The 15,065-nt window shown below is 46.7% G+C and overlaps 1 protein-coding gene across 6 annotated transcripts in view; it reads right to left on the bottom strand.

The window, feature by feature from the left end:
• Positions 1 to 2,622: 2,622 nt before the first annotated feature.
• SLC25A26 (solute carrier family 25 member 26) overlaps positions 2,623 to 15,065 on the bottom strand; it is an 83,369-nt gene continuing 70,926 nt past the window's right edge. For 3 of the 6 annotated variants that reach the window (XM_065687812.1, XM_065687809.1, XM_065687813.1), the window contains 3 exons: positions 8,281 to 8,345; positions 7,018 to 7,091; positions 2,859 to 3,045 (listed from right to left, as the gene is read on the bottom strand). In XM_065687812.1, coding sequence (XP_065543884.1) covers positions 2,949 to 3,045; positions 7,018 to 7,091; positions 8,281 to 8,345 — 236 coding nt within the window. In that variant the 3' untranslated portion in view covers positions 2,859 to 2,948. Of the gene's footprint in view, positions 3,046 to 7,017; positions 7,092 to 8,280; positions 8,346 to 15,065 lie in introns of all 6 variants that reach the window. The other 3 variants (XM_065687810.1, XM_065687808.1, XM_065687811.1) reach the window with 1 other exon arrangement.

Here is a 15,065-nt window from a genome sequence, read left to right on the forward strand (position 1 = left end):
GAACTTCTTCCTTAAATCTAACCTGAACTTCCCCTGTGTAAGTTTAAACCCATCACCCCTTGTCCTGTCGCTACAGTCCCTGATAAAACACCTCCAGGTCTTTTCTCCCACATAGTCCCAAACTAAAAGTGTCATTCCCAGCAGGATTAGACAGCTCGGTCTGTGTGGAACACTTGCCTGATGCTGTTCCTGGGTGTCCTTGTCCTCCCTGCTGCAGTCTGGGGTGCGCAGTCCATCCATGGGCACGTGCCTGGGTCCATCTCCCCCTGAGGTTTGGCTAGTTGTTCGTTTGGGGTTTGGTTTTGAATTAAAAAAAACAGTGATGACAAAAACCGATTATGTGAATACTGAGTGAAACCAATAAAACACAGCACTTGGACCCAATAATTTACAAGGCACGGTTATTTTCAGCTCAAGTAATTAAATGCACCAAGTGCGGTTCTAACCCACTCACCATGTTTAAAGAGCTTTAATAGAAAATATGTCAGCTTTTACAACAGAGAAATAAATAGCCATCCCTTCCCCAAAGCCCCTAAAATTCGTTATGAGATTTTATATATATATATATCTATCTGTATATAAAACTTCACAGAAGACACAACCTTACAAGTGTCAGGCAGCGCTGCTGCACCGTGCCATGAAACTGAGCAGAATTAACCAGCCAATACGGGCCTTGGCTGAAACTCCCCATTTTAATAGAAAATTAAGAAGTACACCCTTTGTTCTCACGGTTTACTGGTTTGCTGTCCTGGCTTCAGCAGGAGCAGTCATTTTTCTCCTTCTTAGCAGCTGGTGCAGTGCTGTGGTTTTGACTTCCAGCCTGGGAACAGCGCTGATAACACCGATGGTTTCAGTTGCTGCTCAGTAATGTTTACTCTGACCAAGGACTTTGTGAGTCTCATGCTCTGCCAGGGAGGAGGGAAGCTGGGAGGAAGCAGAGACAGGACACCTGACCCAAACTGACCAAAGAGGTATTCCATACCACAGCACGTCATGGCCAGGATGTAGAACTGGGGGCAGTTACCTGGAAGGGTTAGATCGCTGCTCGGTCGGGCTGGGTATCGGTCGGCAGGTGGTGAGCGGCTGTATTCTCTCCCCTTGTTATTTCCCTTATTATCATTGGTGGTAGCAGCAGTGATTTGTGTCATACCTTAGTTACTGGGCTGTTCTTATCTCAACCCGTGGGAGTTACATTCTTTGGATTCTCCTCCCCATCCCTCCGGGAGCAGGGTGAGGAAGGTGGGAAGTGAGAGAGCGGCTGCGTGGTTCTGGGTTACAGCTGGGCTTAAACCACGACATTTGCCAATTATTTTCTAAGTTTTGGCCACAAAAAAATGGCTTATCACTATGTCATGGGAGGACAGTGTAATAAACCACCCAGCCACTGAACCTGAACAGCAGCAGGTGTCTGCAGGGGCTCGGCCCCCCTTGTCATGCACTAACCTGGTTTGGTATTTGTTCTCTCTCGCTGCCTCTGTACACCTTCCTGCTGATGAGAACAGCCTCCCAGTTACAGCGCGGCACCACTGGTATGAGTTCCGGTAACACAGGAGCATTGGGATGACCTGGAAGCTGCATTCGCTGCCAGTCTGAGGCCGGTGCTGCACAAGCCCGACCACGGTCACACTGCACCGTGTCCCAGCCCACAGCTCCCCCCAGCATCCCAGTGCCCAGGAGCCCCTCGGCTGAGCCCAGGACACACTCGTGAGCTGCTGGACCCAGTCCCTTGGATCCCATCACACCGGTGCAGCATGAGGAGGATGTTGGGTACATGCTAAAGGTGCTCTCTTCAATACAGACAGACTTCCTGTGTCAAGCGTTAATGTATATGGTAGTACCTATGATGCTTTGGTAGGTGAGTAACAAACACGGATTCAAACAACAAACAGCCAGAAAAACAGGAATATAAAGTGTTCTGTATTTATGCTCTACTAATGCTTGCCCTTTCCAGTAACGTTCACTCTCATCCCTTACTTCTCTTGCAAAGCTCATTATAATCATACTCACTGCAGAAGCCTGGCTGCTGCTGTAAACCTGGGGCTCCCACCCCAGCCCCTGGTGATAACTTTTGAGTAATTTCAATAAAGCTTTTCCCCGAGCTCATCCCTGCACCATTTTGGCTGCTACAGCATCCATTTCCTAACACGAGCGCAGCAGCAGAGGTTTTCTTTGCCTGCCAGCATCCCGCTGAGAGCCCTCAGGATCCACCCGTTCACCAGCAGGAGAACCTGTGTGTTCTCCCAGCCCAACCTTCCTGGGCTCCCTCCTGAGCTTCTGCTTTTCCAGCCTTCTGCTCCTCAGCTGCTGTGGGAGGAAGAAGGCCGAGCTGCACGTCTCTGCACAAGCAGAGCTGTAAAATAATACAAGCCCATGCTTTTACTGGAGAAACGTGAGTCCAGTTAATGAAGCTGCACTGGCTCCCACACAGGAACGCTTGCTGAGCACCTGTAGGTATCAACAGGAATATAAACTTCCACAAAACACAGCTCAAATCAGAAACAAATGGATTATTGTCTTTCACAAAGAGCTCTCCCAACCTGGAGCACTCGCAGTGCTGTAACTCTATCAGCCCCTTCCCCACCACCAAACCCCTCCCCGCATTATGAGGCAGGTGCCGCTGAATGATGAAAACTCGCTTTATTTCAGCCTCCACGCTCACAAACCCCTTTCCCTGCAGGAGTTCTCACAGCACTGCTCCCAGCCACTGTAAGTGGCTGTTGATACCCCCCCAAACACCACTATTTTGGCAGGACTCTCGCAGTGACCTCACTCGCTTTCCATGCAGGAAAATTCCTCATTTGGGAAGTTGGATTACTGGAGGATTTACTCTTCTGTAGCAGTGAAAGCGGCTCAACAGCTGCTGCAGCACGGGTAAGGGGCTGCAGGAGGAAAGCTGCATCCATGGGCGGACTCCTCCTCAGCACCCTCTCCAGCAGGACGTGGCTGTGTCAGAGCAGCAGCTGCCGAGTCTTCTCGTATGTCCCCAGGAAGATGAAGCCTCCCAGGCTGATCCCTGCCATCCGTGGGACAACACCTGCAAACAAGCTGAAGGCGAAGGAAAGGCTGTTTGAGTGGATGAGGGGAGAGAGGATGCTGCCTGGGTGCTGCGAGGGCTTCGGCAGACAAAGCCAGCACAAACTCTCTCTTGCTGTTGTCTTCAGTCCCACCCCACTCTCACTGGAGGAACCTGTCTGGACTTCCCTAACAGAGCACTGTGGTTTTTAAGCTCTCTCCTCAGGTGCTGGAGGCTGTGGGCTATGCATGGAAAGAGCAGCTCAGACACATCCCCCCGCAGGGCTGCAGGCATCCCACCTTCCACTGCCCTCATCCAGCCTTGTCAGAGGGATCCCCTCTCCCTGCCAGGAGCTCCCCATGACACACGCAGCCCTGCTCACCGCAGCAGCTCATTCCCATCACACACAACAGGGACCAGCAGGAATGGCTGCAAGCGTTCAGCCATCACAAGTTTTAGGTACCTGATCCTAACAGTTCTTGGAAGTTAACAGGAAGCTCTGGCAAAGCCAATTGGCTCAACACATCTAAGCTCGCAGCTGGTTTAACAACTTCGGGATAGGCCAGTGTATCCTTCCAGAAGATTACGGGCTTCCCTTGTTGCAAGCAGGGGCTAAACATTAGGCTTGAATCCGTCTGGCATCCCCTTGCTGATCTATTGCCTGTGCAACAGGAGCCCCTCACAGCCCAATGTGGCTGAGCTCCCAGGACGCTGTCCTCGGTATGGTCCCTGTTGGGAGCGTGTCCACCATGGGACAGGGTGCAATTCCCAGTGAGATGGAGATGGAGGTACTCCCAGGGAGCAATTTGCTTCCCCGTGCCAGGCTGGTCCTGCCGCACTGGGGAATCCAAATCCACTGGCTGGGTTTTGCTATAATGAGCTTTGCTCAGCAGCCTGGAGCACAGAGGCACATGGAAACATTTTATGGCTTTACTAGACAGCAATTGGGTCTATTACCATAATGACAGCTTTAAAACAAGGTAATTTGTACAAGGCATGTACAGACAGAGTGCTGATGGGGTAAATCCTACAGTGCAGCATTGCTCTCGGAACGCTCACCATCCTGCTGAATCCAGCTGCCCTCATTACAGGAGGGGCAGACATTCATCTACAGAACAGCCCACTCGAGACACAGCTATTACACAAACAGGGGCAGATAACTGAGTTACCCAGAAGCTGCATCCTTGGCAACGTCTATTACTAACCATCACTTCCAAGAATCCCAGCCCTGCTCCCCCCAGTTTCCCCTTCCCACCTCCACCTGTGGCCTCTCCAATCAACGCTCTCCCTTCTGCAGCAGGGTAGCACTGAATAGCTCCAGGGCTGTCCTGAATCCAGAGATAGCTGCAGGCCCCATCCAAACTGGTCCCCACCTGCCCCCATCAGCAGGTGGGGTAAGCTGAGATCATTTCTGCTGGCCCCATCAGACACTGCTCTGGCGGACACAGATCTGTCTACTGGCATCTGCTGTTTGCACAGATTGCCCCTAGCACCCTGCCACTCTTCTCTCCCTGCCTGGGTTTTCCCTTCCGCTTCAACCATGTGCATGCCTTCCAGGGCTCCCAGCCCAACAGTCCCAGCGGCCAAAGGCAACGGGTTTGGGTGACAACTCAGCAACCAAGAGCAAATTCTTTCTCAGTAGAAACAAACCAGGATTCCTGAAGTTACCCCTTGGGACAGACACTGCAGGGCCTGGACACAGTATGTCCCACGCTGGAAAAGGCGCTGCGTGCTCAGCCACAAAACCTCTGTATTACACTCCGAACCAATGGCCACGCTGAGAAACACTAAGTACAGCCCTGCACTGAGCGCGCTCCCTCTTACAGCCTGTGCTTCACAGAGCAGCAAGCCCCAGGCACAGGAGCTGCTTTCACCACTCACATTGGGTCTGGAAAGCGGTGTGGTTCACACCAGCCATTCCATGTCTGCTCCAACCGGGAAGCTCATCTGAGGAACGGGACACCAACCCCAAGCTGGGATGTGCCACTGCACCAGATTTCTCACTCAAACAACCCTTGTCTTTCTCATTGAGCTTCATCAACAGGTTTCAAACACCACCATGTCCCCCTTGCATGAAGAGCAATGGGACAAGATGTAAACCTGCTCTCACGTGAACAGCGCATCCACACGGCTGGCAAGAGCGAAGAGGCGCACGGATTCGCTCACCTCACCCCTATCCTACCTCCTGCCACAGGTCTGGCTCTCCCTGCACAGAAAGGGATGTGCAATTTGTTGGCATGAAGCAGAGGGATTTACTAGGTGCAAGACCAGGAAGCTGAGGCCTGTGCTCTGGTTTTAATAAGGTGGCAATAAGCAACACGTCTTTCTGCCCTCAGAATTCCTCCTCTTCAAGTACGAGATTTATTAAGAGGAGCCATAAATCATTTCGTGCAACTGGCCAAAAAAGCCCGACATTTTTATTGGTTTTGATTAATAGATTCATAATTGGCAGCAGGCATGGCAGCCTCTGCGTTTATTTTTCCCAAGACTTTCTTCCTTTTCCTTGCAGCTGACACAGCTTGGCCTCCTCTCCATGTTACTTCTTCTCCGAGACTAGCTTATTGTTTTGATTTCAATGGAATTGTGTTCCCTTTGGTCCGACTCCACGAGTACCATCTTTAGGCAGAGCTTCATTTTGGGTTGTTTAGAAAAGGGCACTGCTGAAACACCCTGAAAAGAACACAAACACACATCTTCCTTTTTCCCCTGGGGAAAAGGGGAAGGTTTCTCCAACCAAATCCATGCCTCCTCACACCCTTCTGCCATTAGCAGATGTGGCCTCACTTCTTCCTATGTTCAAAACATGCCCTAGAGTCCATCAAGCCATGTAGGGCCCAAAACTCATCCACTGCCACATCACCTCGTCACCTCAAAGAGCAAACCCGAGCGCTGCTGGGCGCACAGCTGGGCACCTTCCTGCAATCCGTGTTCAGGAACTTCCTGCAATTTGTTTTATTTCCCACATGTGTAGAAAGAGAACTGGACTTTTATGAGGGGGTCCAGAGGAGATCATATGTGAAGAGAAACCTGTCCCCCGCGAGGCTGCGATGTGCATGCTGCTGTGAGCGACAGCTTACACATGTTAAAGCAGCAACGGAAAGCATCGGCCACGTCAAGTGGATTAACAACCCATGAGAAATCACAGCAAAAAGCCCCAGGGAAAGCTTCCAATAACCTCAGTTTCAAAGGGGGGATCCCTACCCATGGCAGTGGGTTGGAACTGGATGATCTTTAAGGTCCCTTCCATCCCAAACCATTCTATGTTTCTATGGCACCACACTGGCATTGCCTGCTCCCACCACGCTTCCAGTAAGAACAGCAAATACAAAGGAACAGAGGAGACTTTGCTGGTGTTTGCAATCAGTAGGAAATTGCCAGGAGGAGAAGACTGTCCACAAGGGACACGTGGCTCCAGCACTGGCCTTCCCTGACATCTCAGGAGCGGTGATTCACACACTTCAAGGTGAAACTGTGGTACTCACTGCCACGAGATATACATGCCTGAAGGTTAAATGGGTACAAACCACAGCTGCACACAGGCATGGAGAAAAGTCCATCACAGGTTGTTAAACACAAAGCCACACTTGCCTTTAAAGCATGGAGCTAAGCTTGGAGACTGTACCATGGATATATGCCCTGTTTCCATGCTATTCCATGGACATTGCTCCCAGCCAGCGCTAAGGCGAGGACACAAGACCTCCCTGGAGGGACTTGTTCTTAGTTACCCCACAGCAGCTCCCTGTCCATGCAATTGAAAGTCTATTCTGTATTAGACTGACTTGTTCAGAAACATCCTGAATGTCCAAGCAGCCTTTTTTCCAACCAGATTTGCCTATCCCACATTGCCCTTTTAGTCCTCATCATGCCTGTAGTAAGTGTGGGTAAAGCCCTTCCCAAATCTTCGTTTGCAAAGCCAAGCCATCAATCAATCATTTAAATATAAGCAGACCATCCCACCTGCTGACACACACAGATACACCACCTGAGATGCAGCATGTCCTTACCCCGACAAACCTTGTGTCCTCCAGATGCTACCAAGTGCAGCCAGAACATTCCCACTAGCATTGCTGGAACCAGCCTGCACCACAGAAAGAGACAGATTAGAAACTGTTGGCAGAGAGGTTTAGTTATTTACTGAGCTCCCTGTCCATGGCTAGTGCCACACCATAGGAACTAGAGACATCCTAATGACCAGGCACAGTCTCCAGGAATGAGGCAAAGGGCAGAAAGGGAAACCGAGGCATGGAAGAACCAAATGATCATGTCGAGGTCACAGAGCTGGTTAGATCAGAATCAGCTATTCAGTCCCTTCCTTCTGCACTACACTCAACTCTATGTCCAGCAGCTGACACTGGAGTAAGACATTAACAAAAACACACTCAAAGCATCAAGAAGTAACTTTGCTGGTCACTGCAAAAGGACAGCAACCTTGAGACTGACTTAAAAAAAAAACAACAACCCAACACAACAACATGAGTAGTGTATTGCATGTGAAAATAGCCTTGAGTGCATAACAGAGGACAAACAGCAGTATTACAGACAATTAAATTACATGTGTGATCTAGTTAGTGTGAGATGACTAATACAAAGATGCTGTTTGGGGCTCAGAACACCCTAAAGCATCATCATTCTCTTACCAACGCTGACCTGGTTGCTCACGATAGCAGCAGACATAAATGAAACCCAGTTCTTACAGTTTCATTACCCACACTATCCAAAGGCAAAGAAGCTGCAGCAGGTACAACACCCAGCAATGAGATACACCCCACTGTGACATGACGAGTGCAGATGCGTGCGACTCTTACTAAACTTACTGATCATATAAGCAATCCTCCTTCTGCCCTGGTTGGCAGATGGAAGCCATCACGATCTCTGTGGCTTCAAATTTTAGAACAGAAAATCCAGTGCCAAGCCCTCCTTGCACTCTAAAGACCAACAACTATCAAACCAACAGCGGAATAAATCCCTGATGGGCAGTACAGCTTTGGGTGTCTGACTCTGCAAGGATTTCTCCTAAAGACAATGCATGAAGTGCTCTGAAGTGCACAGGCACAAGCCTTCTCAGTCAGGGAAAGGACCAGAAGAACAATTTGAGGAAAGAAGCAACAATTTCATCAGTTCTGTATGCAGTACCTGTTCACATCTAATCCTGCCTTTGAGGACAAGCACAGAAATCAGTAATAGATATTGGATTTCACTCTGTAATGACCACAGAAAAACTACCCAAGCCATTCACCTGCATGTCCACTGGCCCCCTCCATTCTTACCTTTGCCAACATAATTCTGGTCTTCGCTACATCGAGAGGTGTGGTAACTGCAGCTGCAAATCCACCTGAGCAAATGAAAACACCAAACACAAGTGAGACATTGTTGGGTGAAAAGGAATGCCACACTGCCTATAATTCCCATGGCTGTGGTCAACACTGCTGCTCCATTATTAATGTCTGCAGAATGTTTCCTCACGTCACAGTCCAGGTATGTTTGTCGAAGGTCTGTACACAGAGTGTTTTATTCTTGTGTGTTGACTTAAGGAAACAGCTCTATACTGGTTAACTGTAAATCCAAACATCCCCATTGAGATCACTGTCCTTTTGTTTTGGACTCTGTGCAAGTATGAATATACGAAGGTCCTAAGGATAATGGATTCCACTTTCAACATCTACAGACAAGTTTGAAAGGAAGAACCTGCTCACTCAGCTGCAGAGATAGGAAAATAAGGTTGTCACACTGTGCTCTGCCTTGAGAATTAAAGTCTGACCATTCAAATGCAAGATAGAAAGAGAGGAAAGATGCTCTGCATCTGAAACACACATGCTTCAGCCAAAGCTATCCACAACATACAGATGGACTGGATCTGGACCTCACCTGTTAGACCTGGGACTCTGTCTCAAGGATAAAAGATAAGCCAGTGTTTTTGATGGAGCTCATCTCCAACAAATGAAACCAACTCCATTTTGGATAACAACAATGTGAAGATGCTCAAAGGTCTTTGGAAACGGGCAGAAGTCCGCTGCCACAAGTGCTGTTTTCCTCTCACGGGCATTTTTACCCTCTAATTACTCCCAGACTTCACCCTTGGAGCTCATTACTCTCACTTGGAGCAACCAGCTCAGCTGTGGCTTTCTTCCTGAAAGCCAGAAATCTTCAGCTTATCCATCTGCATGGCTCAGCCACAAACCTGTGTCTGTTTCCCTGTACCTACAGCCTGGCCTCTTGTGCTACACCTAGGGACCAGCTTTGCTGCTTTTTCTCCCAGGATCTTATTCCTTTTGCCTTATTTCCCTAAAATTAACTCTAATCTCTCTCTCCCTCCTCTGTTCACAATATTTCAAGTAATTCATGAGAAGGAAGAGCCAAAGTGAAGGAACATTTTAAATGCAGGAGCAGCCCAGCAGTAAGTGAAGAAAGAAAGGGGGGAAGAGATGAGAAACTTGTTCTGAAATCTCTTTTTCTTCTTCCTCATGCTTTTTTCTCTGGAGCTTGCATAAATCCTCTATCTGCATCAGCAGGGAACAAAGTGACTCCAAAGACTGAAGCCTACACAGTACCCAGGGAATAAGCTAAAAATAATCTATTTTTTGTTCCAAGTTTTATGGAATGTAGAAAAATTGATCTCTTTTCCCTTGGAATGGGAGAAAGGAAAAGAATTTCTTTTAAAATCTGTAAAGTAATGAAAAAAGTCCATCTTCCCTTCTGGCTTCTGCTCTTACCTGCATCTCCCTCTCCCAGCGCCCTTTGCTTTAACAAACTAAACCCTGCCTTATGTCAGACAGGAGGCTGGGCCAGCTGGCACCCTGCACTGACTTCTTACAGTTCATTAAGGAGCGTCCCACGACAGTTGAGGAGATGCAGTAAGGCACATGTGCAGTCCCCTGGATCTCAAACAGGGACAGCAGGCAAGCCGAGCTAGCCAACAGCCCCAAAAGCCTGCTTTAGGAGCAGCTCCTGCTCACATCAGGTCAGCCCATCCGGTTCACTCCGACGGAAGCTTTCAAGCAGTGACACCTCACTAAAGAGCAGGAAAAATGGGTTGTATTCAAGAAGCCAAAGCAGAAACTATGAGCAAGTTAAACTAAATTCCAGCCTGTTCTTGGACCTTCTTTAAGGTCAAAAATCTTTTTACTGTGAGCCAGTTTTTGAGTAAGTGACCCAAAGGCTTTGAGAGAATGGGCTTGGATAGAAACTGTGGTACTCATGTATTTTTAGAACAGTAAAAATAAATCTCCATGGAAAAGAGTGGCTTTATAAGCCTGGATGCAGAAGGCCTTCCTTTGCCCACAGACCCAGATAAAATTAAACAGTGAACCACATGGTTGTCAGGTCTCTATCAAGCAGATAAATCTCAATGCATCACTCAGCTATAGAGGCAACAATCACACTTCAGTCAGACTAACATTTCTCATATCAGATCCCAGTAATCTTTTCCATGCACTCATTCCTAACAGTTTCTTATTGGCAGAAGCTTCAGTCTTGGCTGACAGAGTGATTAGAACAAACACAATTTATCCTGATATGATATTCTTATCTGAAAGGTTTAATCAAAACTGATCAGTTTGCAGTTTTCCTCAGCTAACATCTGGATCTGTCAGACTCCTGTTAACTAACATTTCATTTTCCATCACTGGGAAGTATTTGGTACAAAATTACTAATTGATTTAGAATGACAACAGCAACAATAAAGTACTTCATAAGCACAACCAGCAGCAGCATAGTGGCTAAACAACAAGTAAGTTTGTATATGTTTGAGAAAACCACAAGATTAAAACTAGCTTTTGTTGGGAACGGCATTTTACTGAAGGCAGAGAGTCTGACAAAAATGAATTAGCTCCTGCCTTAACCCTAAAAGTCAAATGTCATTTTAGAGTGACCTCTTCAATACCTTCAATACCTCTTCTGTACACAGGTATCCAAGAACAGGCTCTAGCGCTAGTGAAGTACTGCTCAGTTCCATCTACTCTACAGTAAAAGAACTTAAACCATGACTCTTGCAATAATCAGGTTAATACAACAGATACAAACTAGTCCAGCCAGAGACTACTCATTCAAAATAGGAAGGGTGTACACTGCACTAATGCACAGTCAAGACCAACAGATGTTTAAATTACGCCTTTAGTCCATTCCTGCTGCCACTGAATTCTCAAAGAGCTGCCATGTAAGGCTGGAATCTGCTCAACTAGTCAGCCACCAGGAAAAGCCAACATCAAAGTATCAGGTATCAGACAAGAAAGGCCCAGACACATCCAGCCTTACACTCCTCATCATTCCAGCTTCTCTACAGAGCTGATAGAGGAAACAGCACCTATGCAGGCAGTCTGCATCCAGACACAGACACCAGCTCACTCCTGGAGAAGGCTCCTTTCTCCCTTGCCCTAGCAGGGTCTCGTGATGACTTGGGCTCAGCAAGTAGACATAAAGATGGATTTACACACGGGAGAAGGCCCTTGCCTTGTTAACACTTCCAGCAGAGTGACAAACTGCTTTATTGGGAAAATAAAACTTACAGAGTAGTGGAAAATTCATCACCTGTCTCCCGAGAAGTACAATGGACACTGTGTGTATTCACATATCAGCTGAGCAGCTAAACTTTACCACGCTCAGGGTGTTAAACAGAAAATCTCTCTGCTACTCACACATCCCCAGCGAGCAGCTCTTGACAGATGTGCTAGTGACAGACATCTGCAGAGAATGATTTACCTGTATTCCCAATAAGAAGTCTCAATATTCCCCTAGGTTCAAGCTGGCATTTCCCACCTTTTTAGCTGTCATATGCAAATAAAACTTGAGATGCATCAGAATGGAGTGAAATACTTCACCTGAGAACAATAAATACATAACCCTAGGTCCTCGCAATAAGGTGGCTGCCTGCAGGATCTGCTGCTGCTACAGGAGAATGGTTCACAGGCTCCTTGACACACTCCTCAAGTAAGACCCTATGAAGGGAAGAAGTTCTTCTTCAGCCACTATATAATCTTCTTGTACCATTACAGCTTTCCCTCAGCCCTTCTAAAGGGTCCAGGGAACCCTTCTGGCCATCACAGAGGCTCCTCCTGATTCTGTGTTTCTGTTTTCTGGCCAGACCCCAGGCACTCTCTTCTGCAACACCAGCCCAGCTTGGCAAGTCAAGCTTGTTTTAAGACACAGACACTTCACTTGATTAATGTCTTTGATGAATTAGCTCACCTTAGGAAAAGAAAAAATTCCAGGTTAAGCTGTATTATTGCCTGTCTTCATTGCTATTTTCTGAACCAGCATCTGAAGATTATCCAGCACTGATTCAGGATTTAATCCCAAATCCAGGTTGAAAAACTGAGTCACACACTCAGTTCCAACACCAAACCTCACAGCAACCTCTTACACTGACTAATTTCCAAGTCCACAAATGGTATTTTTCAGAACTCTTCAATCAATCGGTTCATCTTTAAACCTTTATTTTATTGATAGTATGTTATTTTTTGTTAAGAGGAAGTTTATTCTGGCCCTTTCTCACTGTGGGCACACCACCTGCCAACAGAAGAGCAAAGTGACCCAAGAACCTCCTTGGAGTTCAACAGAAATGCTAAGAAGGAAAGCACTGCCCCTCCAGTGATTTAACCAATTCAGCGTTAGAGACATGGTCCAAGCAGACACTATGGGGAAATCTTGAGAACCAGTCAAACATTCATGCAGAGCTATAGAGCTAAAGAGGCTTTTAGACACAGTGTGTAATCTTGTCAGAGCCGATTAGGTCAGAACAAAAGTGATGGGAAGTCTTCCCTCTTAATGTGCAAAAAGCTCTCGTTACTGCTCTATTATTCACTAGACTTGCTCCTCCATTCTTGGTGACTTTGTCACCACAGAGCATTAATTATTAATGTTAAGCCACACTATTTTTTACAGTAGGGAGAAAGAAGGTGTCTTTAACAGAGGCAATTTTCAATGTCATTAAATGGACACTCAGGTTCTTTGACAAGTTGGAGATCGCCTCATTGGTATGAGGCAGTACTTTCCTTTCCAAACAGCAAATACCTGACAGCAGAATTCCATTGCCACCAGCCCACTTCCACGGTGGACACCTAAAACCTATCCAGAAAGCTGTTCTGGGATGGCCTGTGCTGTATTATGCGGGGCTGGGGTGCAGTAGTCCAGCCCAGCAGCATAAGCTCAGAGAAGACTAGAGCATGGAATGCAACCACAATCATGCCTGACCTGCCCACAGCATGGGGAATGCTTCCTTCCTTTGACTGCAGCCTGCTAAAGCCTGTACCCAAATATGGGCTGATGTCCAAAGATGAGGCAAGGTTTAGTTCAAATGCAACCTCAGGCTTAAAGTCTACCCTTGGGTTCCTCTTCACTGGCTGCTCAGCCATCACCTTCTCTCACCCCCCAACTGGTGCAAACATCTCCTCTAGTTAAGACACCAGAGATGAACACAGAGTTGGGCACAGCCTCCAGGGATTAAATTATTAACAGATGAGACAGAGAGAATTCAAAATCTCATATTTATGCTCATGCTTATTAGGTTTCTATAAAAAAAAAACATGGATCCCACACAGATCTTACACATCTGCGCTCAACAAGGAAGAGTCGGGCCTCTCACAGTACTTTGGCTCAAATCACAGCCATTTCACAGGCACTGGGGATGGAATCCAACATATTGTTGTTCTTTGTTCTGTCTTTGCCAAATAATCAATGATGATTTAGCTAGGAACCAACCAACACACACAGACACAAACATATGTGTGTGCCATAAAGGGAAGCCAAACAGGACTTTTCTTCCAGGTTATTTCAGCTCATTACTCTGCCCTCAAAGGCAGATCCTCAAAGAACACATGAGAAAAGAAGTTTAAAATACTGTGAAGAGAGAAGAATGGAGAAACAAAGAACAGAGAAGGAAAACCAAGCTGGAGGAAGGGAAGCTGGAAGGACAACCCAGAGATTCATCATCAATTACAACATGATCTACAAAATAGCACTCCAGCTCTGCAAAGATTTGTGCCTGGGGAGTAGAGCCTATAAAGACACCTAGGCTAAACTGTCTCATCTACCACCACCATGGACCTGGAAGTCTCTGTGCTGCTCCAGGAGGACCCAGTGTCTCCTCCAGCACGAAGTGTCAGGTCTCCCCAGCATCTGCCAAAGGACAGAGAAGTGTTTATGCACAACCATGCCTCTGGAAGCTCCTTCTTGTAATATTTCTGCTAGAAAGTGAGCAGACACTAGTGAACATCCACCAAATAGCAGCAAGTCCAAGCATAACCAGTCAGAATCAGACATACCGAAAAGGAAGTGGGGGCACTAGGCTAGATTTCCCATTGAGGCACCAAATTGGACTTCAGGAAATTACTCTGCAAGGCCTTGGGTAAATCAGATAACCTTTCAAGCTCTCTGAACATGCCTGAACACAGTTTTTGTATCAATCTGACTGTAAAGAAATCAACAGAGCTAAATTAATGATCCCCATCACACCTGCAGACACACAGATTGCATTCTAAAGCATTTTTAGTCTGATAGCTTGTTTAGTTTCAAACCAAAAACGAGCGATCTGCTTCAATCACTCTGATTCCATCTGCACTGATCTGAAGTCAGTGTAAAACCCAACAGTAGACCAGATTTTAAGCAGAATAAAACTCCTTTCCCATCACATAAACATAAAAAATACAGCTGGACAAGACCACAAGAGGTTACCTAAAATACCCTCTTTGTCCCATAATGGAATCAATTCTACTTAAACCATTCCAACACAGCTCATGTGTAAGATATATTAAACCATGTGCAGCTACAGCCATGCTTTCTTCTCTCAGTCATGCAGCTACAGCACCCATCAAAAGGAAGTCTCTACTGGAATCCTGCTGCTATTAATACTGCAATTCCCTTAACAGAATTTGCTTAAAAAAACCTTACATACAATGTAATGGCTCTAATTTTACAAGTTATCAAAGAACAAGCTTTGCTTTTGATAGTCTCTATTTCCAGAAATGCTATAATTCCTCTTTAAACAGGATTTATTTTTTTTCCACAGACTCCGTTACTGGTTTGGAATCTCAAAATGTATTTTAGCTCCTTGGGGAAAAGC

This window comes from Lathamus discolor, chromosome 7, assembly GCF_037157495.1.
Source record: "Lathamus discolor isolate bLatDis1 chromosome 7, bLatDis1.hap1, whole genome shotgun sequence".
Classification (NCBI taxonomy): Eukaryota; Metazoa; Chordata; class Aves; order Psittaciformes; family Psittacidae; genus Lathamus; species Lathamus discolor.